Source organism: Carcharodon carcharias, chromosome 17, assembly GCF_017639515.1.
Source record: "Carcharodon carcharias isolate sCarCar2 chromosome 17, sCarCar2.pri, whole genome shotgun sequence".
In the NCBI taxonomy this organism is placed as follows: Eukaryota; Metazoa; Chordata; class Chondrichthyes; order Lamniformes; family Lamnidae; genus Carcharodon; species Carcharodon carcharias.
The window spans coordinates 82,774,676-82,800,120 of NC_054483.1; the positions used below are offsets into that span (position 1 = coordinate 82,774,676).

General features: G+C 42.3%; 1 protein-coding gene across 3 annotated transcripts in view; it reads right to left on the reverse strand.

The window, feature by feature from the left end:
- Nucleotides 1-6,682, reverse strand: part of LOC121290177 (disintegrin and metalloproteinase domain-containing protein 12-like) — a 450,435-nt gene extending 443,753 nt beyond the window's left edge. For 2 of the 3 annotated variants that reach the window (XM_041210431.1, XM_041210430.1), the window contains exon 1: nt 6,265-6,681. In XM_041210431.1, coding sequence (XP_041066365.1) covers nt 6,265-6,427 — 163 coding nt within the window. In that variant the 5' untranslated portion in view covers nt 6,428-6,681. Of the gene's footprint in view, nt 1-6,264 lie in introns of all 3 variants that reach the window. The other variant, XM_041210433.1, reaches the window with a different exon arrangement.
- Between the last annotated feature and the right edge of the window lie 18,763 nt (nt 6,683-25,445).

The window sequence follows — 25,445 nt, forward strand, 5'->3', positions numbered from 1 at the left end:
CAAGGGCAGCAGAGTTTTGGATGACCTCAAGTTTACGGAGGATTTCACATGGGAAGCCGACAAGCAGTGGGTTGGCAGAATCAAGAGGTAAAAGGCACAGCTGAGAGTTTTAGTCGCAGAAGAGGTGAAGCGGGGCAGAATTGTGTGATATTACAAAGGTAGAAATAAGTGATGGCATGGATATGTGGTCAGAAGCTCATCAGCCTGCCAAATATGACACCAAGATTACCAAGACTCAACCTCAGACAGTTGTCAGGAACAGGAACGGAGTTGGTGCCGAAGGAGTGGAGTTTGTGGTGGAGGTCAAAAGCAGTGTCAGTACTTGGAGAAAATTTCTGCTCATTGAGTTCTGGATGACTGTCAAGCAGTTGGCAATTTAGAGACAGAGAAGTGCTGGTGATGTGGAGCTAGATGTTGTCAACATACACGTGGAAACTGACATTAACAATGTTGTGAAGGTGCAGCCTGTAGAGGAGTAAAAGGATGATAGATCCTTGGGGGACATCAGATATAACAGTGAGAAGCTGGAAAAGAAGCTATTGCAAGTGATTCTGTTGCTTCAAATAGGCAGATGAGAATTGAACCAGATGAGAGCAGTCCCACCCAGCTGAATAATGGAGAGGTTTTTGGAGGAGGACTGTGTGATCAACAATGTCAAATGCTGCAGACAGGTCAAGAAGGATGAAGAAGGATTTTACCAATCACATAGGAGCCATTTGCAACTTTGATAAGAGCCGTTTGGATATTCTGGCAGGGGCAGATATTGGAGAGATTCAAACATGGATTTCCAGGAAAGATGGACCTTGATTTGGGGGTAACAACACATTCAATTACTTTGGAGAGGGAAGGGAGGGCGGAGATGAGGTAGTAGTTTACAAGAATAGAGGGAGCAAAGGTTGTTTTTTTTTTAGGAGAAGGGTGATGACAGCAGATTTGAATGAGAGGGAGACAGTAACTGAGGAGGTAGAACTATGCATAATATCAGCTAACATGAGGGCCAAGGAGGGAAATTAGGTGGTCAGCAGTTTAGTGGAAATAGGATTAAGGTAGCAGGAGGTGGATCTCATGGACAAGATAAGCTCAGAGAGGGCACCGGAAGGTATAGGGAGAAACTAGAGAAAGCTAGGGCAGGGAGGTACCTTATTTCTTCTCGCCCTGTCAACATATCCTCTATTGTTTTCTTCCTTAAGTACTTATTTAGGTAGATGCATTTAATTTGAAGCTATTTGCCTCAACGACTCCAAGTGGTAGCAAGTTCCACTCTAAGTAAAGGGAGTTGTATTTACAATGCAGGGGCACAATAATTATTTTAACTTTGAATTTAGATACCAACCTGTTTTGAGAGGGTCGCATTATGAACTTTCACCCTTCTTCCAACCACCACCATTCCATAAGAAGGGCAGTGACACACCACTTCGGTTTGACACTGCAGCATACCTACAGTGTGTTGTTCAACTATGTTTACAAGTAACATTGAGAAATATTTGCATTTATATAGTATTTTGTGACCTCAGAACATCCTAAAATATTTTAAAACCAATTCAATTCAAATGTACTTAAGTACACAGAGTACTCCCTGTTGTAATGTTCAAAACACACACATAGCTCGGTCCCACAATTAGCAATGTAATAATGACCAGATGATCTGTTTTTTAACAAAAGCAAAATACTGCAAATGTTGGAAATATGAAATAAAAGCAGAAAATACTGTACTAGAAATACTCAGCAAGTCTGGCAGCATCTGTGGTGAGAGAAATAGAGTTAATGTTTCAGGACTGTCCACAGACCTGCAAAATTAATTCAGTTTTTCTGTCCACAAATGCTGCCAGACCTGTTGAGTATTTCCAGAATTTTCTGACCTACCTTTTAGTCATGCTTGAATATTAGCCTGAACACCAGAAATAATTCCTCTGCACCTCTTTGAAATAGTGTCATGCAATCTTTCACATCCATCCAAGGGGGAAGGCAAAGCCTCGGTTTAACATCTCATCTGAACAAAGGCAGCATTGACAGTGTAGCACTCCCTCAGTACTGCATTGGCATGTCAGTCTAGAATTTGTGCTCAAGATGGAGGGTTGGAATGTGCATCTATGTGTTTGTGTGTCTGTGTGTGTGTTTGTGTATATGTCTGTATGTGCGTCTATTTGTGTGCACAGGCATACACATGCACGGGGTAGGAGGACATGTAGCAGATCGCAGGGCCGGTCAGAGGCGTAGGCTTGTGTTGGGGAATGTGCAGGATTGGGTTGGCAGGTGACAGAGATGGAGTGCTGAAAGATCTGAGGACAGCATGAATATCAAGGTTTTGAGGGAGTGGCAGGGAGGTGGTGATTGACAGATTGAGGGTTAGAGTGGAGGCAGGGAGGGGTGGTAGATTGCAAAGCAAGAAAAAGTGGTGATCCTGGATTTTAGGCATGGGTGATGTGGGGGAAGAGGTGAGAGAGTGTTAACGATCACAGCAGTGAGGAGAGACAGTGATCAACAGAAGGTTTGTTCAAGGAACTGGGATATTGCTCCTTCTTCTCATGGCCCACAAGCAATGCCACAGAAATCACTTACCTTCTGCAGCTGGGTTTTTCTGTCTCTGTTTTGCTGTTGTGCTTCCCAAGACCCGACACATTTACTAGGCCTTAAAACTGCACTATGGGAACCTAATTTTAAATATTATAATAACATGTTGCACCTCTTCAAGACAGGACAAATGTAAGCCTCACAATCTAACTGGTCTAAAAAGTGCAACATTCACATGCATTGTAGGCGGGGGACACATTCCCTTATTTCTTTTCATGTTAACCCATCCACCACCCGTAGACCCTATCCCACTCTGGTGGGGAGATTATCAACTCCAAAATGTCCATCATGCCTTATTTTTTATTTTAATTTTATAATTCGATGGGCCGAATGGCCCAATTTCTGCTCCTATGTCTTATACCTCTTGAAAACTTGATGTAACCTAGAGCATATTTAAATGTGAGACCATGAACACTACCCCGCCAGCACAACTACCACCGCCCCCCCCCCCCCCCCCCCCCCCCCCCCCCACCACCCAGCCACCACCACCACCACCACCACCACCACCAACCAAATACTCTCATCTCAACACATTTAAATTTATAGACAGTGGGCAGAGTTCTGTATATGCAGCCAAGCAAAAAGGCAAATTTCTCATTCCCAAACTAACAGTCCAAATCATAGCCAAGTAGTACAGGTAAGGTATTATGCCCTGAATGTGGAAAAGAAGTGGCTCAGAGACTCAACAGGCCTGTGACTGCTACACATGGTATAAATGCACTATCTGGAAATTGAGGAATGATTCCACTGCAAAACTCAAACATCCAACCCAATCTAACTCCCAGGAGAAAACCTATCCTACCTCAGTCTACCCAACTTTCACTGAACTTTAGTTCTGTAGAAGACTCACACATAACTCAGTGTTAACTCTTTTTCCCTCTCCACAGATGCTGCCAGACCTGCTGAGTATTTCCAACACTTTCTATTTTTATTGCAGATTTCCAGCATCCGCAGTATTTTGCTTTTACTTCATTGAGCCTTATGTACCTCAGCTTCCACTAGTTATTCTAGTCCTCAAGTATCCACTCCCAGCATATGGAAGGATAATGAACAGACTACTTTGATTTCAATGATTGTGTACTTCATTCACAATTGTAAAAAGCTGACACTTACCTAGCATCTGCAAATTAAGAGATATATGTAAGGCTGTTAATAAATATCAATTTTTTAAATTATGGATAAAACACACGCTGGAATGAACAAAAGTAGCTTCTTGAGTGTTACATCCCAAATGCTAAGCTTCCCTTGCTGAAATAGAACACTTCAGTTGGAACCATAATTAAATAGAATAGCTGGTGCAGTTTTGAACAATCAGCAGTTAGTTTGGGTGTGGCAGTGGCAATCGGATATGGTCTGCCAACTGGCCAGAAGTCAGGCAACGGAGGAAACTTCCAGTATGGTTGGGTTTAGCAACACCCCAGCCCCTGCACCACCTTAAATTCTCCACCACTTCTGTCAGTGCTGTGCAATAACCTCAAAAGCCTGGTCATTCATAAAGTGCTCTTTAGAAGGACAATTGCAGTTATATAAAAAACTGTTAATAATAGAGGGCAATATTTCCTCAAAATCTTGCCCAAGCCAGCATCATGGCAATGTTGCTATCATTCTCTGATTAAGAAACAATCCTCAAAAATCAATGGAAATGGGACCAATGGAAAATGGGTATTAATGCTAATATTAACTCTTTTGTAAACATGATGGCAAAAAGAATACAAATGATGATACCCATTCTCTGAAGAATTTCAATGTTTCTATTTGCCTTCTCTAACTTGGCAAAGAACATCATTTATTAATGAGAAAGACCAGCAGATAACTTGCTCATCATAGGCTGTGGTCATATCATCATGTAACCAATTCAAGGTATCTGACAGAAGCTCCAGTGACTTTCCCTTGACTTTTTCTCACTCCCTGTGGGGAAGTGCCTGCCCTCTTATCAGCATCTCCTATAACAACCCAACAGGGACTGAAAGCTCATTGTCTGCAGAGTGAAGGGGATAAATTTGTAACATTTGGTGACACAGCACAATGGAGCTTCATCATTCTATGCAACAGTAGCATTCCTCTTTAAGAATTAATCTCACTATAATACTGGAATGAAAAGCTAATTACAATTCACAAATAAAAACAGCTCATCAGTTTCCATTAAAGTATAATATTTCCAATAAAATTGGGCAATGGCCTATAATTAAATATTTCATTCTCTGTGACTTCCTTAAGCAGAACATTGAAAGCATATTTGAAAGGCAACTAACTGAACTCTAGTCTTCTTCATGGGGATCTGTTCAAACAATTCAGAACCATGCAGATTGCCAAAGTCCATACTCTGCTTTAAAGAGACGAATTATTGGAACAATTTTACTCAGACGAAAAGGTAGAGGAGATTCTAAGTCCTAAACAACATTCATTTTCACTGCAGAGAAAAATTAATCAGCTGATTACTACAGTTGCTTGATCTGGAGAAGCAATTAGCCTTTGAGATGAGTCGCCAAGTTCATTTTCTAGACTCCCCGGCCTGTGGAAGGGATGCTGTTTTGATTTAGCTTTTGATAAAAGATGAAGCTGGTGTAATTCAACAGATAGGAGACTTCCGCCTCATCCCTGCTAACAGTGAACATACACTTATGCACAAGGAGCGTTTAAAGTGACTGCTGTCCTGTAACTAAGCTGAACTGCAACCAGGCATCTGTCCAATTGAGCAAACTCATCGGACACTGGAAGGTTTTCTAAGTCAATATCATAGTCTTTCACTGGGCTGAAACATTAGGGAATATTTCTCTTACCCTGGCAACTAAGAAAAGGATGTTGGCCTTCCCTTGGAGCATTACGGCCAGGAACGAAAACTGACACTTTGCACTGTTGTCTGGAGGCGGGGCCCTTATGGCTGGTACATATGAATAAGGATAAGTGCTAGTCACACACTGAAGGAAGAGATGAGTGAGCGTGATCTAATGGTGAATTTCATTAGAGTATCAAAAGCTCTACATAATCCTGCAAGTATTTATTTCATATTTATAAATCAGTGTTAGTGAAGTACACGGAACATTATGTTCAAACGCTGATTCCATACAAAAGTGCAATAAAAGTCACTCTGTTCTTAAGTTCTCTGTTTCTTCTTACAAGTAAAATGCTGAGGTTTTATTATTACGCACGGGTTAACAAGACAAGCACTAAAATAAGAATAGTTGGACCGTGGAGATATTTCCAACTTCTAGCATCTTAACATGGCCATTAGATTTCCGATTCAGCTCTCTAAGTGTAGCAAACCAGAACTGCTTGCGCCGTAAAAAACGCCGACTTGACAGGGGAACAAAATAATTATTAAATCTGGCAATCAAAACCTCAACAGTCAACAATCTGATGCTGGAAATGAACCAAGAGACAGGAAGCCAGTCTAGTTCACAGTTACCAGGGCACGAATCACATCGATTCAATACATATCTCCCGGGATACCAAGTAAACTGTCTAACTGATGTGGTGCAGAGGAGAAAGTTTGTTACCAATGTACTTTGATTAATTCAAATAGGAGCCAGATGCTGTAACGGCCACTGCATGACTGCAAGTAAACTGAATTAGTAGCAATGGGCACAACGCGGTAGCAAGAGGGTTACATTACACATAAAATACCAGAAAAAGCAACAGACAAAAGTTATAATTCTTCTGAGAGCCTATATAAATACATATTAAAAATCTCACCATCTTTCGATGCTACGAAGGCATCGGCCACGCTGATAAAAACATATAGTATTTGCAGTCTTGCTGCCAAACCATTGCGTCCAAATCTTCTTGTCATCTTGTGCAGACTGTGAGATAACTTTGCCAACGTTTCATCTGACTGGAGGAGGGAGATCAGCACCATAATATAGAGGGAGCCGAGATCAGGACGTGGGAGATTTCCGGCAGAGGGTCACTCGCTTCATACAGCCCTCCCAGACTGGGCAGGATCACGGTTACTGTCACAAAGTTCACTTGGGACAAAGACCGTAAAGACATGTGTTCCTAAAGCAGCTGGGCAGGGCTCAGATGTCCAATTCATGTGCTCCAGACTCAAGACGGGAAACCCCGCTCTAAAATGCCACTTTAGCAGCTTCTTTCCTCCCAGTAAGGCTGCCTGTCCGACCACAAATACAGGTTTCCGAGTGGTCCTAATGCCGGCTCCGTTTAAGGTTCAGTTTGAAAATATGAATGGACCAATCCTGCTGACGTAATCAAAACAGAGTCTCCTTCGCCCTCTTAAACGTGGGCAAAAAAAAAGTTTTTCGGTGTTAGCCCGTGAGGAGAACAGCACGATGGGCTACAGACTACGAATCTCCTTCGAAAACTCTTTGCAAGATTTTGGGTTCCTGAAACTGCAGTAAACTCCGAGAGATTGGGATTTCAGTGCGTGTTTAACAATCCAATAGTTCTCATTGGCGCCGGTTTAATGGCAATGCACAGCAATATTTCACAACACAAAGCACAGAGTAATGCAGCCAAACGAAGCTGAAATCATTCAGAAGTGTGTTTGTAGTGATCTTTAATGGATGAGAAAAGTCTCCATCTCGGCTTTTGTTCGCTTTTTGAAACTGGGAAGGGGGAAGGGGGAAGGGGGAGGGCGCCTTCTTATGCATGCTACAACAAACTTACAAACTTCACAGAGAAACCGAGAGTTGAGCACAGAATTCTGTGACAAAGGGAATGTGCTCGCCCGCCTCCAACCCCCACCCCAATTAGTATAAAGCTGAAAACAACCTGCATTGCTTAACTCGCACTCAAAACTGATACACTTTTACTGAAATAACCTAGTGCAATGTTTCCTTGATAGATTGAAACAACTTGTGTAGCAAAACTGTTTCCGGGGATCAAAGCGGATTTGCAGTCCAAGGCGGCAGACCTGTAATGTGGAGATTCAACCAACGTATTTAGATTCAACCAGCATTTTACAGCTAGTCTTCAAACAAAGTTACTACCATGCTACAGGATAGCCTTGAATGCCACTTATCCCACGGCGCTTGTTGAAGAGGACTGGGATCTCCCGGTGTCATGACAAACAATCACTCCCGTCAATCAGCATCGCCAAAAATAAACTTAACCGGTCATTGTTGTTTATGCAAAATTGCTGACCCTTTTGTCCACACAACTTCAGACTAATTCTGAGGTGATACAACTTCAGGTTAATAATGAGGTGATATACAAATCATTCTTTTTAGTATTTCACTACCGTGCTCAGAATGGTTAAAATAGACATTATATTTTGTTGCATTATATCGGGTTGCCCCAGCTTCTCACTTTGCCTGTCCTAAGTTCTATGCATGGATGTAAAGGACCCCTGCTCCCCTTTTTTCAATGCAAGCAGAGAACGGGTGATAGAACTTACTTTATCATGGCATTACAGTAAATACTCTGGTCCAGAGGGCCCAATGGTTCACCTGAGCATATTTTAAACAGCTGTCCAACTCATGTTCAGTCATTTTTACCTCTGAACTAGAAGATTAGGGTTCAAATCCTGCTTAAAGACTTGATCACAAAAAGCTACGCTGACACTCCAGTGCAGTACTGTGGGAGTGTGGTACTAGTGGATGAGATGTTAAACCAAGCCCCTGTCTGCTCTTGCAAGTGGATGTAAAAGATCCCAAAGCACCATTTTGAACAGCAGGGGAGTTATCCCTGGTGTGCAGACCAATATTTATCCCTCAGTCAACATCACTAAAACAGACTATCGGTCAGCATCATGCTGTTTGTGGGAGCTGCTGTTTGCAAACTGGGCGGCCTGTTCCCAACATTACGATAATGTTACACTTAAAAAGGGCTTTGTAAAGATCTTGGGTTGCCAAGAGGGTGTGAAAGGTGCTATATAAATGCAAGTCTTTTTTTTCATGAAGCTACAGCCCATCCAGTGTGAAGTCCAGAGAATGGGGATCCAACCACATGTGGTGAGGGGCCACATTTCAATTTTCTTTTCACTCATGGGACCAGTGAGCAAATTTAAGAAAGATAGGGCATAAGAAATTTATTTTGCTATTAATCAAAACAACAAAAACTGTCAATTTTTATGAACAAGCTTCAAATGAGAAGACTAATTTATTAGCTTAATGCTCTTGTCACTATATTGAACACTGTTTTAGTGAGATACCTGCCATTTCCAACAATGTTTGCCGCACACATGAAATACCAATATGGAGAATTCTGGACAGGTTAAAAGAGAAAGACAACAAGCTTCTTATACCCTGCAAGAATCAAAGATGCAGATTGTAGGTGAATTTGACAAATTTAGAAATATATTTGCAATATTCTGTTTGTCTCACTGTCAGTGAGAATCAGCTGTCCATGAAGGTGAGCTTCATATATTGGAAATGCGCCTCCCTGTGCAGCACTCAAACACAAAGATCTTTCTACAATTAAAGCACGGAGCAACAAAGTCTCACTAGGTTGTCTAACTGCAAGATTTTTTTTATTCATTCATGAGATGTGGACGTGGATACATTAAAAAATGGCAGGCTTCTCTTTTTTCAGTGCATCAGCTGCTATAATGGTGGGAATGCTGTCTGCAGCAAACTATTTGATTCTAAACAATTAGACCACAGTCCAATATATGATCCTTTCTTTAACCAAGAAACTGCCTGTGAAGATAGTGCAACCAAACACAATGGGGGTGGGGGGCGTGTCAGGCCTTTGACTGACAGGCCAGGTAGCCAATCAGAAACAGCGTAACCAGACATTGGCCCAATGCCCGCAACCCTCCGGACAATGATGGTAGCAGCTAGCAGGCTAGGCTGCAGAGTAAACACCCTACCTCTGAGAGCAGTTGGAAGAGTTCTCACTACAAAGTTTTAATGTTATGAAAGGTTGGTGGGCCGGATAGAAATCTTTGGTGGGCCGGACTTTGGCCCACTGGCCATATGTTGGACAACATAGAGATAAAAACAAAAAAACTGCGGATGCTGGAAATCCAAAACAAAAACAAAAACAGAATTACCTGGAAAAACTCAGCAGGTCTGGCAGCATCGGCGGAGAAGAAAAGAGTTGACGTTTCGAGTCCTCATGACCCTTCGACAGAACTTCAAAGTTCAAAGTTCAAAGGACTCGAAACGTCAACACTTTTCTTCTCCGCCGATGCTGCCAGACCTGCTGAGTTTTTCCAGGTAATTCTGTTTTTGTTTTTGTTTTGGATTTCCAGCATCCGCAGTTTTTTTGTTTTTAAACAATTTTAGTTGGCTACTTTCCAAAATCGCTATGATCTTAGATGCCAGTGAGCAGCCAATTGAGCTCATGTCACATAACATTATGTGTATTATTATTAGTAGATACAGTGAAAGCTATGGACCCTCACAACACTGGAGGTATTGTGCAGAAGACTGATTCACAAGAACTAGCATCGGTGAGAAGAACATATATATCAAGAATGGTAGGTGGGTTACAATATTCCATTTCAAAATGTTTGAAAACTCATATCAACCTGGAAAATCCTATGCTATTATAAAAGTGCCAATAATATTGGCAACACTTTCAATGATATTCTCATGTTTTTTCTTTGTGTATCTTTCAGCCAATTTTCCCACAGCCTCTCATGTATATTATTATCTTGTAATTTGGAGCTCTACATCCTCATCATGTACATGACATCTGGTTTTCTATGCTACCTGGTTTATTCTCTGCAGTTGTCCTCAGCCAGGAGCAGCATCTGAGATGGCATCAAAGAGGTGGTCACAGAACTAGAACCAAACCGGTGCACAACAGAGTCACTGCAGCATCTTGGGACAGCGCCTCAGCAATCCTAATAATCTGCTGGAGATCAAACTGCTGAACTGTCGAGACAGCCTGCAAGCCTCTTTGAGCACTGGTGTACTTAGCCATGATGGCAGCAGTCTGAGCCTGCTATGCACAAACTGAGCTTGCATGACAAGAAGCAGTGATCTCATGACCTCAATCTGAGTTTCCACTGCAGCCCTGTGGTATTGGGTGGCTTCTTTTTGTGCTACAAAGATGCTGAGACATTGACCATCAGAGGCAGCATCATGGCTGAGTCCACAAATTCCGTTGTGGAGTTCGCCACCACTTCCCAGCTGGAAAGGGTGAACTCCCAGCTCTGCTCAAAGCCCAAGTTGGAGCCACACTCCTTCATGTTCCTTAAGAATGACAATTGTTTCAATGTCAGGCTTGCTACTGCATTAAGCATTTTGATGTGAATGCTTACCAGCCTTTTCCTGTACACTGTCCCATTGAAGTCCTCATCTGGGTCTTTTGCAGTAGAACTCATCTGAGATCTTGCTTTCTAGCAAGCTGGCACATGTGTTATCATTCGACTCCCCGACATGGCTGCAACCCTTTTTGTCCAGTGATTCATTGTATGCAAATCCTGCATCTATACTGCCCTCTAGTACCAGTGTCTGAACTGGTGGCTGCAAGTGTCAGATCAACGAATGATGCTTCTTCATCAGACATCTGCTCTTCTTATTGCCCTTCATTCTCAGGTTGCACTGTCTGGCCTTGGGGCAGTTCTTAGCTGTCTGAAAGCTTAAATGCAGAAGAGGAGGGTTGGGTTATGGAAGTGAGAGTAGGAGAAAAGCAAGAGGTGCATGGTTACATCATCTGCAGTTTGTATTTAATACCAGATTACAGCATGAGGGTGAAGAGGGATTTGAGAAGGTGCATAAGGCAGTAACATACCATTATTCTGGACGGTTTCAATGCTGCCGATTGCAAAGTCCTCAGTGAATTGCACGCCAATAATCTGGAGCACCATCTCCTCGAAGGAGCTGAGGAGATGCAGTATTGTATGCTCTATGCCAGTTCTTTACTGCTGCCCCCATTATGTGCATCTTGTCCTCTGAGAGAGGAAAGAGTGACAGTGAGTGTATCGTAATGTGTTTTGCTGATGCATCTGAATAGCTGGAAGCTGCGAGATGTGAGGCTTGCAGCAATGGTAAATGTCTGAGGGTGAGGTGGAGCATATGAATATTAGGCATGAATGCTGATTGCTAGAGATTGCGGATGGGTGAGTAATGGGGGTATAGTGCATCGACAAGTGTGTGAGGGTACTACTGAGGTGGGTAAGAGATGGCATTCCCTGACCTTGACCACTCCTGTGAAGTCACTGAACATTTTCTAGGTTCTCAGAGCCAACTCCTTGCATTGGCTATCTGTTCCCATTCCCTGCTACATGCTTAACTGGAGGACCTTCTGGCCCTCTACAGAAATATGATCTCTCTCCTCCTCTCCACCTCCTGTATAAGACCCCCAGCACTGCATCGGAGAATCTGGCAGCCCTCTCTCTGGCCTGCTGCTCCATTGTCCCTCTTTCTTCCTTCTGAGAAATACAGACTTACCCAACGTCTGCTTCAGCCAGAATGCACCTCCACTTTAAGAGGTGTAGGCTGGATTTTAGAAGTGCAGGTTAACTTTAATTTGTGCTAGCTTTACATGACCCTGGGCCCCTGCTTAGTGCACAGCCAGGTAGATGAACATTGGGCACGAGGCAATTGCAGTCAATCCCTATGCCCACTAACAGGCTTATCCAACTTATAGCCCTAAAGGACAAAAATGGGCTGTTCACAACACCTACCAAAAAGAAGGCAATCCAATATATTTTATCAATTGCTTCCAGCACCCCTTTTTCCTACTAAGCTGAGAACTTAAAACTATAAATAAAATTTGTAAAATAATAAATACCTAATGGATAACTAAATTTACAGGAAAATCCTTACAGTTGTCTCTACCACCATAATTTCTGTATCACAAATAACTGTAACAATGTTTTCCATCAGAGGCCTATGCTTAAACAAAAGCCTCAGTGTAGATTTTATGGTGGTTCCCAGGAGCATCACTTTCAGCTGAGAGACTCACCAAATCACAAGCCACAGCTTCCAGCTTGAAACTGCACTTGAACTTGCTGATTTTTCTGATAATTGGTAACAGAATTTCCATTCACAGTTTGTGCTAGATGTGCTGTTTTTAAGCTCAGCTGGTATTGCATTGGTGGGAAGGTAATAAGATAAAAATCCCAAGAAAAATCATCACTGAAAGCTATTAAGGCAATTTGAATATATTTAACTTTTTCTGAGGTAATTTAGAAAGCAAAATTGAGATACATACCTACAAATTTTACTTCAAACACATGTTTTATCCATCACAGTTTGCCTCTAAGAGCCTCCAGTCAATCAGCTGGCTGGGAGCTCGTCAGCTTTAGCAGTGTCACTGGGATTGGTGGCCACTGCTGGTCCTCCAGCCGGCCTGGACCAGCAGCCAGTGATGGAGGCCCGAGAAGAAGTTAAGTGCAGGGATCACCGGGGTTAGTCAGGCAGGCCCAGGTGGGGTTGGGTGGGTCTTCCAGTGGGGAAAGCCCCAGCCACTTGAGTGGCCCTCCGTGGTCCACACCAAGCACTCAGGGAGTCTGCCAGAATAAGGGCCACAATTGGCTTGGGGCAGGAAGGCCAACTTCGACCTTTACCACCTCTGACTTAATCAGGAGGAGTCGGGGAAGACGAGGGGCTCTCCATCCCACCCTTACATATCCAATATATGGGTCCTTTTGCCTCCCAGCCCACTCTGGTGCAAGGAGGAAAGGCATTAAATTCTGCCCAATAAGTTGGAGAACATGAGCACTCTCTTAAAGATTATTGATGTTTTCATGGTGCTAATTGTCTTTGATGGTCCTTTAGTGCTTTTGGCTATCTTTATCTTCTTAGTACTTTATTCATCTTAGACCTTTTTCTACTGTATTCTTATCTTCTCTTTCTATTTCTCTGGGGTGGGCAGTGGGAGGAAATGGCAAGTGCATTGGTGGGCAATGAAGCTATCATAATCTCTGTATCTGCAACTCAAATGTAGTGTACAAATTATGTGATTGGGAGCAGCCCATTTCCCATTTCATCCCCACTCGTGCTTCCTCCCATTACCTCACTTCAGCTGCATCCTCTCTTCTCACCATTCCTAAATGCATTTCCCTTCCAATCATCCCTGTGTACCCCTCACTAACTCACCTCTTTCAATGACCCAATAAAGCCCTGTATCTTTCCTTCCCCTCCACATTGCTGCAATGCCACTCACCTAACCTTTATACTTCCATGCACTCTCACTTCCTTCCAGTTTCTCCTCACCAAGAGTGGGGTATAAAAGAGGCCATGCAGTCCTCTCACCCTCAACCAGATTCATTTCTCTCCTCTCCCTCCTACTGTACCATTTAATCTGTTTCCCTCAAATTTGCTTTTAAAATTCTCTCTGTTCTAAGAAAACATACTCCTTTTTTCTCTTTCCCCTCTTCACCAGTCACTCTCTCAAACTTAAGCTGAATATACTTTTATATAACACAACAACAACAGTACAACAGATATAGATTTAAAACATAGAACATAAAGCAAAATATTGCAGATATTTGAAATCTGATATAAAAACAGGGAAATACTAGAATTAGTCAGTGGGCCAGGCAACAATCCTGGCGAGAGGAAGGTAAGGTTAATATTGTAGGTTATTGGCTTCCCATCCTGCCATCCTGACAAAATGTCATGAGAACTAAAACATTAACTCTAGCTTCCTCTCACCACAGACGCTGCTGGACCTTTCCAAGTGTTTCCAGAATGTTCTATTTTGATTTATTATTGTAATCAGAATGCTCTCATTTCTCTCCATGGCTTATCTGTGTTTTTGAAACTCAATATAGATAGTACCTGAGTAAAGTTTTTGAAATGTGTCCACATTTTTTCTCATTATATGAAGAAAAGCTAAAAAGTGTAAAAAGTATTAGGAGATTTTTTTTCATGCCACCAATGATGCTGACTGAATGGTTCTAATGCATCATGGGAAATTAGGCACACTGCACATGCTCAGATCTAAATTTGATTAACAAACACATCTCTGCAAAAATATCAAGTTCAGGACTAGCTTTTAAGACAGGCTTTGGCATTAAAGTAAAAACTTCAATGAAGGTGTTAAAATACACAAAAGAAATTCAATAGATAAATGTGATCCTGTTATTATACGAATAGTGAATTTTTAAAAATAATCTATTTTGTTTCAACTATTATTTTAGATATTATAAATTTAAGATACAGGGTTAGAAGTAGCAGCTGAAACACTTTGTGTGAACCTGGTGACCAGATTTTACAATCTCAGGGTAACGTCACAAATACCCAATAGCGGCTGTTGTGTACCACACTTTTAACATTTGAGTACTTGTCACAGGGTATCCTGCAGGAATAATAGGTATAATAAGTACTGTATGAACCTTCAATGAAACATATACTTCATATAGCAAATTTATGGCCATAATTTGACTTCAATAGAAGCTAATGGTGTTCACCATTATTTATACACCAATGCAACAGCATTTTCATGCAGATGCATGGTTTCACAAGGAAATCCACTCATTTCATCAGAATGTGGGACCTCCACTGGTGTTTCAAGAGTCCTTGATACTTGTCAATGATGCAAAGGTCCTGCCATCCAGTCATCACATTTGAGAGTGCTCTGTTTCTGTTTCTTCTTCACCTTCTGAGTGGAGAAATAGTTTCTGATAAATGCTCTGTTTCGAGGTGTGGGGAGTGAAGGCAACTGCAAAGTTACTTAGCCTGGCGTTGGGTGCAGGGTGCCGGGGGTTGGTGGGGGGACGGCTGGCGGAGGTAGTGAATGATTGAAAACTTTTTTTTAGGAGGGTGGGGCTGAATGCAGGGGGAGAAGTGGGTGAGGGCCATAACCTTGACCAGCAAAAGGGCAAATGAGATAGGAAGCAACCATTGTTTTTTGGTGCATTCAACACAAGAAAAGGCTCGATATGTTCAATTCAGCGGTTTGCACAGACTTTGCACTTCTATTCACTTAAGTTTCTTCATGTTCTATTTACCACTAATCAGCTCTTTCTTTAACTAGAGGAGCATTAATTCTCACATTTTGTTATTTTTCTCAGGCTTCATTTCTTTCGCTAATTTAATTACCTTCCGGCACCATTTCACTTTATTCTTCCATGAACTTCATTCCTACAGTCATTAGTCACAACAGTTCTTGCAAAAGCATTTTCCTTTGATTTTGATTTAGTCATTTAAAACATTGGGATCAGCCATGTATGTTTAAACCACTATCGGCTTAACTAATATTTAGCCTTTTCTTCAATTTCATATTTTTGGTACTTATGACAAACACCACCCCTTGCCCCGCCCTCCCCTGATCCCCCATATTCGAATCAGATGCAATAATCAGCTTATTTGATATTGGAAATGATATGCTGTTTATCAATTTTTCTCTCAAGGAAATTTTTGAAAAGAATTACAAATGAAAACATTGCAATTTGTGAAAGATCATTGACCTGAAACATTGGAGTCTGACGAAAGATTATCAATTGGAAATGTTAATCCCACCTTTCTCTCTTCATTGATGCTTAATGTTTGAGGCATTTTATTTTTTATTTCAGATTTCCAGCACCTTCAGTATTTTGTTTTTATGTTCTGAATATAAATCTGCTGCACCTTTGTATTTTAATACCCATATGAAGGAACTGGAAGCAAAATAGTAATATTTAAATATGTGTTTAGAAAAAAACTATTGGTTGAAGCAGGAAGCTGTAACCTGGTTCATGGGCCTTTAATTTTTGTAGTATAGGTTGGGTAAATATAATTTTTTACAATATAGTATCAGTGATTTTCAGGGGAGAAATGCAATTTTGGCAAAGGTGTAAAATTGACAGTAATAAATCATCTGCCCATTAACATCCCACCTGATTTTTCCTTTCCATTATGGAAAGAAATACTGAGTGGTACTGCCCGTTTGCATCCCTGCTGCAGTTGAATTTTGCTACCTTTGTTTCCTGGAGAAGTATTTTTCTGAACAACCTGTCCATTTTGTGTTTTTCTCATTCATTCATGGGATGTAGGCATCGCTGGCTAGGCCAGCATTTATTGCCCATCCCTAATTGCCCTTGAGAAGGTGGTGGTGAGCCACTTTCTTGAAAAACTGCTGCAGTCCATGTGGTGCAGGTACACCCACAGTGCTATTAGGAATGGAGTTCCAGAATTTTGATCCAGTGACAGTGAAGGAATGGTGATATAGTTCTAAGTCAAGATGTTGTGTTTCTTGGAGGGGAATTTGCGGGTGGTGGTGGTGGTGGTGGTGTTCCCATGCGTTTGCTGCCTTTGTCCTTCTATGTGGTAGAGATCGTGGGTTTTGAAGGTGTATTGAAGGAGCCTTGGTGAGTTGCTGCAGTGGATCTTTATTGTACACGCTCCTGCCACTGTTTGTCAGTGGTGGAGGGAGTGGATGTTCAAGTTGGTGGATGGGGTGCTGCTCAAGAGAGCTGCTTTGTCTGGATGGTGTCAAGCTCCTTGAGTGTTGTTGGAGCTGCACTCATCCAGGCAAGTGGAGAGTATTCCATCACACTCCTAACTTGTGCCTTGTAGGCAGTCAACAGGCTTTGGGGAATCAGGAAATGTGTTACATGCTGCAAAATCCCCAGCTTCATGTGGCCACAGTATTTATATGCCTGTTCCAGTTCAGTTTCTGGTCAATGGTAACTCTCAGGAATTTGATAGTGGGGGATTTAGCTAAGGTAATACCATCAAATATCAAGGGAGATGATTGGATTCTCCCCAGGTGGAGATGATTATTGCCTGGCACTTGTGTGGCACGAATGCCTGAACCTGAATGCTGTCCAGGTTTTGTTGCATATGGGCATGGACTGTTTCAATATCTGAATAATTGCAAATGTTACTGCTTTGTGCAATCATCAGTGAACATCCCCACTTCTAACCCGTTACATAAACTATACTTACCTTAGTGAGCTCAGAGATTGGGAACTTCAATTCCCGACAGACCTTGGACTTTCTGTGCAGGCTGGGAGCGGGTTGCGCACGTGCAATTTTGCATCTTTATGTTCTTCGGGCCCAGGGCAAGCCCAACGTTCCAGTGCATAAAGAGAAAAAAAAGGCGTGAAAACCCAGATCAGGTGTCCAGCTGCAGAGCGCAATAGCCAGCCAGAGTCCCAGGCAGGGGACAAGGGAGATGTCCCAAAAGGAATTCCCAGGTAAAGGACAAAGATAGGGGACAGAAACAGTTATGTTAACGAAAAAGAAAGGAGCAAAGAAACAGGCTCCAACTAGAGAAAGGGCTGTGGGGAATGGACGTTAAGTGAAGTAGACTCAGAAGAAGCCCTGGTAATCGGAGAGACCCTGAACATCAAGAAGGCAGCTGAAGGTTGTTGACTCCTTGCTGCAGGCCGTTGGGGCAAAGGTACCCCAATGGAGCAGTAGAGTTCTGCTTGATGTGGCAGAAGAGCTGAAATTGTGCTTGTGAGGTGACGATTGACTGTAGACTCAGGAATCTAGGGGAGCAAAATCTCATGAGATGAGACTAAAACACTGCGAAGTGGGCCCATCGTTGATGCCATCCGAGCTGGTGCAACCTTTGGACAGAATTCCAAGGTGAGATCTTTGAAGGTAAGCATTGAAATTCCTCGTGAGAGAAAAATGAAGCTGCAATGGGATTTGTTGACTCACAGTGTTACTGACATTTGAGTGGATTGTTGAGAAATCCGTGGAATCTGTTTTGGTCAAGTATAGCATTTATTGCACTGTGCAGTGTGTTTGACCACTGTTTGCCTGTTAATTCACATGTACCTCATATTAACCTTGAATGTTAGAGTATGAGATGGATATTGTAAATGGTTTTATCTTTCTGACTTTTTATAGTGAAATTTATTTTTGTTCAGAACCCATGGAATTGTGGCTTTATTTGCTTAGTAAGTGTCTTGAATCTCAAACTTTTTCTGCTTTAAAAAAAATGTTATTCGTCCCAAACCCAGTTTCACCAACAACTTGGGGGTCTAGCCAAGGATCATAACAAATCTTAGGACAGAGGGAAGGTCATTGATGAAGCAGCTGAAGATGGTTGGGCCTAGGGCACTACCCTGAGGAACTCCTGTCCAGGCACTGAGCTAATTGCCTCCAACAACCACCACCATCTTCCTTTTTGCTAGATATGACTTCAACCAATGGAGCATTTTCCTCAATTCCCATTGTCTTCAATTTTGTTAGGGCTGCTTGATGCCATGCTTAGTCAAATGCAGCCTCAATGCCAAGGGCAGTCATTCTCACCTCCCCTCCTGAATTCAGATCTTTTATCCATGTTTGGGTCAAGGCTCTAATGAGGTCAGGAACTGAATAGCCTTGATGGAACCCAAACTGAGCATCAGTGAGCAGGTTATTGCCATAAAAGTGCTGCTTTATCATATCGTCAATGACAACTTCCATCACTTTGCTGATGATCGAGAGTAGCCTGATGGGCTGGCAATTGGCTGGATTGGATTTGTCCTGCTTTTTGTGGACAGGACATACCTGGGCAATTTTTCACATGATCGGCATATGCCAGTGTTGTAGCTATACTGGAACAGCTTGGCTAGGCATATGGCTAGTCCTGGAGCACAAGTCTTCAGTACCATTGCATTTGCAGTATCCAGTGTCTTTAGCCATTTTTTGATATCAAGTGGAGCGCATTGAATTAGCTGAAGACTGGTACCTGTGATGCTGAGGACCTCAGGAGGAGGCCGAGATGGATCATCCACTTGGCACTTCTGGCTGAAGATTGTCACAAGTGCCTCAGCCTTATCTTTTGCACTGGTCTGCTGGGCTCCCTCATCATTACAGATGGGGATATTTGTGGAGCCTCCTCCTCCAGTTAGTTGTTTAAATGTCCACCACTATTCACAACTGGATGTGGCAGGATTGCAGACTTTTGATCAGACTTAGGATCGCTTAGCTCTGTCTATCACATGCTGCTTCCACTGTTTGGCACACAACTCTTGTGTTGTAGCTTCATTAGTTTGCTACCTCATTTTTAGGTATGCTTGGTGAAGCCCTGGCATGCCCTCTGCACTCTTCATTGAACCAGGGTTGATCCTTTGGCTTGATGGTAATGGTAGAGAGGAGTATATGCCGGGCCGTGAGGTGACAGTTTGTGGTTGAATACAATTCTCCTGCTACTGATGGTTCACAGCACCTCATTGATGTCCAGTTTTGTTCTACTAGATCTGTTCTGAATCTATCCCATTTAGCACAGTGATAGTACCACACAATACGCTGGAAGATGGGACTTCCTCTTTACAAAGGCTTCAGGTGGTCACTTCTACCTATACAGTCATGGACAGAATCATCTCTGACAGGTAGTTTGGTGAGGAAAAGATCTAGTAGGTTTTTCTCACTTGTTGGTTCCCTAGCCTCCTGCTGCAGGCCCATTCTAGCAGAGTTGTCCTTCAGAACTCAGCCAGCAGTGGTCCTACTGAGCTATTCTTGGTGATGGATATTGAAGTCCCCTACCCAGAGTGCATTCTTGCCACCCTCAGTGCTTCCTCCAAGTGGTGTTTAACATGGACAAGCACTGATTCATCAGCTGAGGAAGGATGGTAGGTAGTCATCAACAGGAGGGTTCCTTTTCCATGTTTGACTTGACTCTGTGAGACTTCATGGAGTTCGGAGTCAATGTTGAGGACTCCCAGGGCAACTTCCTCCTTTCTGTATGCCACTGTGACGCCACCTCTGCTAATGTTGATGGTGATGGTGTGTCTGGGACATTGACTGTAAGTTATGATTCATTGAGGATGACTATGTCAGGCTGTTGTTGACTAACTTGTGGATCAAGCCCCATGAGGTCAGTAAGGAAGGCTTTGCAGGGTGTGCTATTGTTGTTTCCAGTGCCTAGGTCGATGACAGTGGTTCAGCACAACTGAGTGGTTTGCTAGGACATTCCAGAGGGCAGTTAAGAGTCAACCATACTGCTGTGGAGTCACATGTAGGCCAGGCCAGGTAAGGACAGCAGATTTCCTTCTCTAAAGGGCATTAGTGAACCAGATAGATTTTTTAAAAAAGTACACCATTAACCAGATAGGTTTTTAATGACAATCAATGATAATAGTTCTCATTACTGAGACCAGTTTAAAATTCCAGATTAATTGACAATGTAAATTCCACCAGCTGCCATGGTGGGATTTGAACCCCAGTTCACACAGCATTAGTCTCTGGAGTGCTTGTCCAGTGACGTTGCTACTATGCCACTGTCTCCCACTAGTGGTAATGATCTGGTCTCGATGAAATCATCTTTATGGCTGAATAAGATCTTTTTTTTCTAACCACGTCCAACTGACTCCCAAATCATGACTCAATGCATGGCTGGCAAGACTCCCATTTACACAACATTAGTTTGGACTTGTCTCATCATTATTCCGAAGGTTCAAATAAAAATATTAAAAAAGCAGCAGTTGTCTACAGTACCATACAGTTATTTTATAGATTCAAACAGTTTAACAGAAAATTGAAAGACCTATTAAAAATCCCAAAAGATGCGTTGTTGGCAGAGGGGGTCAGATGTTTGCAACATTTGAACTGCTGTAACATCCTGCAATTGAAATATGGCACCAATTCAGAAAAACTTGTAAATGGATTGTCGAAATTTTGCAATTGCCCCCGTGGCACTTCATCAGCTGTATGGAAAAGTTAATATCCAATATTAGTTGGATTTGTACCTTTAAATATTTACGAAAAAATGAAATGAGCTGAAATATCTTTCTACAACAACATAGTTTTACATTGCTAATATTATTGTTTAACATCCTTGGACACATACACAGAAGCAGATGGTTTCCAATACTACCTTTTCTCAAACCTGAAAAATGGTCACAGTGGGAGATGGAATTTGGAAATTGTGGCTGTAATGATCCTGACATGTAAAGAGGACATATTCCAAGGTAAATATTCGAATGAAAGCCAAAAGGAATTAGCTGGGAGACTCGAAGCCAGGTTTTGACAGGCTGTTGCCTGTAGCACAGCTGTTAACAACTCATAATGCAGTGACTAATACAGCAGGACTTCAGACATGTGACTCAAGCTAAAGTAGCAAGAATATTGACCATATAATCTGGCACTTAAGGCATAGTTGTTTTTAAACTGCTCTTAATGGGAGGGGAAGCAAATTCAAAACTATTCTGAAGAAAAAATGGATAGAATCTTACCACCGTAGTTTTTGAATGGATTTCAGGAGTATTTCTGGTTTATGAAGGCTGCCTGCTTGTGCTATTTTACTAAAGGTGACCAATTGACAGACCACCTTCAGTTGCCTTGTCCAATTAAGGATGCCGGGTGGGCTGCAAAGGTAGGAGGACCAATGGGAGCGCCTGAGGTTTTGGGTGACAGGCAGCCCCACTGGGAGTGGTGGGCATTGCCCACATGGGAGGAAGACCACGAGGGGGCTTTAAGGTGGAGGAGCCCTCTGAGTACTTCAAAAGAAGGTTTAATAGGCTGTGGTCACAGCTGCTGGGCCATCATTGCGGAACTAGAGTTGCAGATGTGGCCTTCCCAGGAGGCCACCTCTAGTCGCCTGCTGGACTTTGGCAGGGGTGATGTCTCCTGCCAGTAAGACCCTGGTGGTGTCACCAATTTGAGTCTAGGTGGGCATCTAATTGTCTATAGTTACCTGCCATTGCTGGACGGGTGACTGAGGCTGGTATCACTCCACCTCTATTAGTTCAGTTAGAGGTATGAACGCATTGGGTAAAAGATTTGATGTGCATGTTTCAAAAATTCCTCGTCCTTCCACCTCCAAAGCCATCTCTGCTCAGCTGATAAGACTCTGTGCAATACTTCAGTGAGTGCGTGATCAATTTATGGAACATCAGTTGCTCTCTGGTGCTTTTATCAATGACCTGAACTCATGTGCAACCCTTGACAGTATGTTTCAGTAGACTACTTAACTAATGAGCATTGCAGCAAACACAGCCTTGTCATTGCACAACACATGTGCAGATCTTGTAAAGGCGTTGGATGAAGATCAAGGACAAGAACTTTGGCTGATTTTTATCTCCCTAAGCCAGAGCTGTCAACACAAATCATAGCATCACTGTCATAACGTAACCAAATAAACTAACAACACAAACATTAGACTGAACCTCAGAATTATTTGGTCAGTATGCCCAGTTGCAAATTGAATTAAATATGTTTTTGCATTTTTATCAACAAACAGAAGCAGTAAACAAATTAAAACACTTAAAATGGTTTTGTTCCCAAGAGATGCCACTTGTGAGTAGCTACATTGTTCACTAGAGTGAGGTGCACAAAATAGCAAGAGGGTCCCATCAATTCCTTGATGTAGATGGTGCTTACAAAATGAAATGCAAAGAATTTTAGTTATTAATCTATTTAAGAACATGATAAGAATTATATAGACCCTGTTAGCACACAGCCTGTTGATAATATTGAACTAAAATTTTAATTGAATACTGTAAACAATAATCTTGTTTGTGAGAAGGAGATTCAGGATAGCCAAGGCCAGCTTTGTCAGAATGCTGGATGCATAAACAGCAAAGCAACTGAACCTGAATCTTAGAAAAAGAGGTGTTTTATTTTTGTCATTTATGTTATATGTCTTGGAAACATTGTTATGATCTTTGTAGAGAAATTTGAAGTCCAATTATTACCTGAAATAAACTCCACTACAAGATTTCATGTTCTTAAACAAAAGCAAACTTTACTGCATATAAAAAAAAATAAACAAAGCAAGCACTCCTGACAACACTATAGTTTATCAAGACTTAAGAGTTATAAATCCAGTTCCTCTTTTACTTCCTAATTTTACCCAAGTGTTCGCTCATACATTCGGAGACCTTGCGGGTCTCTTCTTCTAGAAATAAACCAAGTATGTCACAGTTCTTTGGAATTCGCTTTGATTTCTCTTCAATGTTTCAGCTATTCTCCGAGGTACAAGATTTCATGGCGATCCTTCCATTAGCTTCTGGCTAAATGACCCTCCAACTTTTCTTCAAAACCCCATGACTGTGAACTTCTCAGCTCAAGCTTGGGCCTCACTGCATTCATACTTAGCGATTTAAAAATCAGGAACATCCTTGGCCAGGACAAGGAATGATCTCTACATTCCTAGTCCTGGCTTTCAACAGACACAGATTGCTTTCTCCCAATCTGCCCCCACAGCTGTTTTGAAGCTCCTGGCAGACTCTATCTCTCTCTGCCTTGAGGCTCCAACCAAGCTGACTGCTAGTTTCTGTGAGCAGGCACACAGCAAACAACAAACACAAAAAGGGTAGTTCCCCCATATAACCTATTTCCCTGGCAACGTGGCATACTCAGAATCCATGAAATAAAAATGTAAACTAATTATCTTTTACCTTCAAAACAACCTGTTGATTCTGTGACCCACATTTATGTCTCTAATGGAGTTAACAGACTTGACGGTTCCACCAATAAAACCTCTAATTTACAAAATTGCTTTTAGTTTCTTTGGATCTGGAATCTATATGAATAATCTGAATCCCATATTGAAATAACTATAAATCTTCAGTCCCTCCCAAAAGCTCCGAGATGGGTCATCCATTGTTTAAGTTTTCTCACTTCTAATTCTGACCTTATGAAATAAACACAGGTTACCATTTGGAGTGTAATTACTCCAGGCCTGTTTACCAGTTTCTAGCCAAGTGTTTCCATTTGTTGACATTTAAATTCTATTCTTATACCGAAAGTTATTTTCTCAAGCATATGAATTATGAAATCAGATATTCGCAACAACATGGACAACAAGCAAAGAGACTATTGAAGTAAATGCATTCGAGATGTGGACTTAAAGGAGGATGTTCCACATACCCTACACAGACAGAAAGACTAATGAAGAAGTGCTGGAAAAATCTGGAGAGAAGAGGAAATTAGTGTGTAAGATCAAAGAGAGAAAGCTACACCTCACATCATTAGAGCAGACAGTACACAGAAACAATTATTGGAGGGGAAGACTGACAGAAAGCATAGTAAAGGAAAGCAGAGGAGATAATAGATGACAGATATAATGGGCTGAATATAGTTGACTTTGGCAGAATATGTAAGGGCAACACAGGACAGACAGAGGCAGAGATCCATGACAATCAACCTTCAGGAAGACGATGGCACCAACGAATGAAAGAACAGAAATAAATAAGTCAACTATTACTTTGTCCGCTCCTTTTGTCTAATTGCTTAATACAGAATATGTAGTTCCTGCTCTTATTTTAATCGTACACAATGGGCCGGGTTCTGTGGTGCTGATGCAGAGTTGAAGTGCGTCAGGCTGGTTGGAAAAATGATGGGCAGGACCCAGATCCAGAATTCCCACCCCCATTTCTGGCTCCGGCTATTTTCATCAGCATGGGAAAGGGGGCAAGTCTGGAGTCCTCAGGTAGCATGAGGGACGTTAGGCACATTGGTAAAAGAACTGAAGCAGTTTCCTCACAATTTTCAGGATCTCATACGAATTCCAGAAGGCTGTGTCAACTACTCCAGCTCAGTGCAATAGGGAGCATGTAGGAGGGCACTCAGAAGCTACAGAAGTTCTGAAAAGTGTGCAAGAAAGGAAACTTTTGCTGTACTTTGAGCAGAAAAGCCTCAGGGAAGATATTGGATTTGCACAATGGAGGAGTGAGGTGGAGGGAGTGCACTCCTTGAAAAATCAGGGTCTAGGAAAAAAATGCTACCAATGGGAGAGGTAGGTGGTGGGTGGGGAGGGGGGGACCAGGACACCAAGTCTATCCAGGCAGGCTTGAAAAATCTCAAATCCAAGCAGCAAAGTCTGCCACTGGATATAGGTGTTGCTCCCCCACATCTGCAGACCATTGATGCAGAGCAGCTGCAGCAGCAACCTCAGCCTCAGCCTCATATGTCCTGAGAAAGGGTCCCCAGGCAGCAAGAGGCACATTTGCACTCCTCAGCAGCCAGCATTGAGGAAGAGAAGGAGCTGAGAATACCCTGAGTACTGTGTATACTGCAATAGGCACACTAACCTGGAGATGTCTAAGCAGCAGTGCAGGATGTGGCTGTCTAAGGAGATAATGACCAACCTCTGTGCCCTCCTTAATGAAGAATTGTCCCCTAAGAACACTCACTGAAGGTGACAGTGAC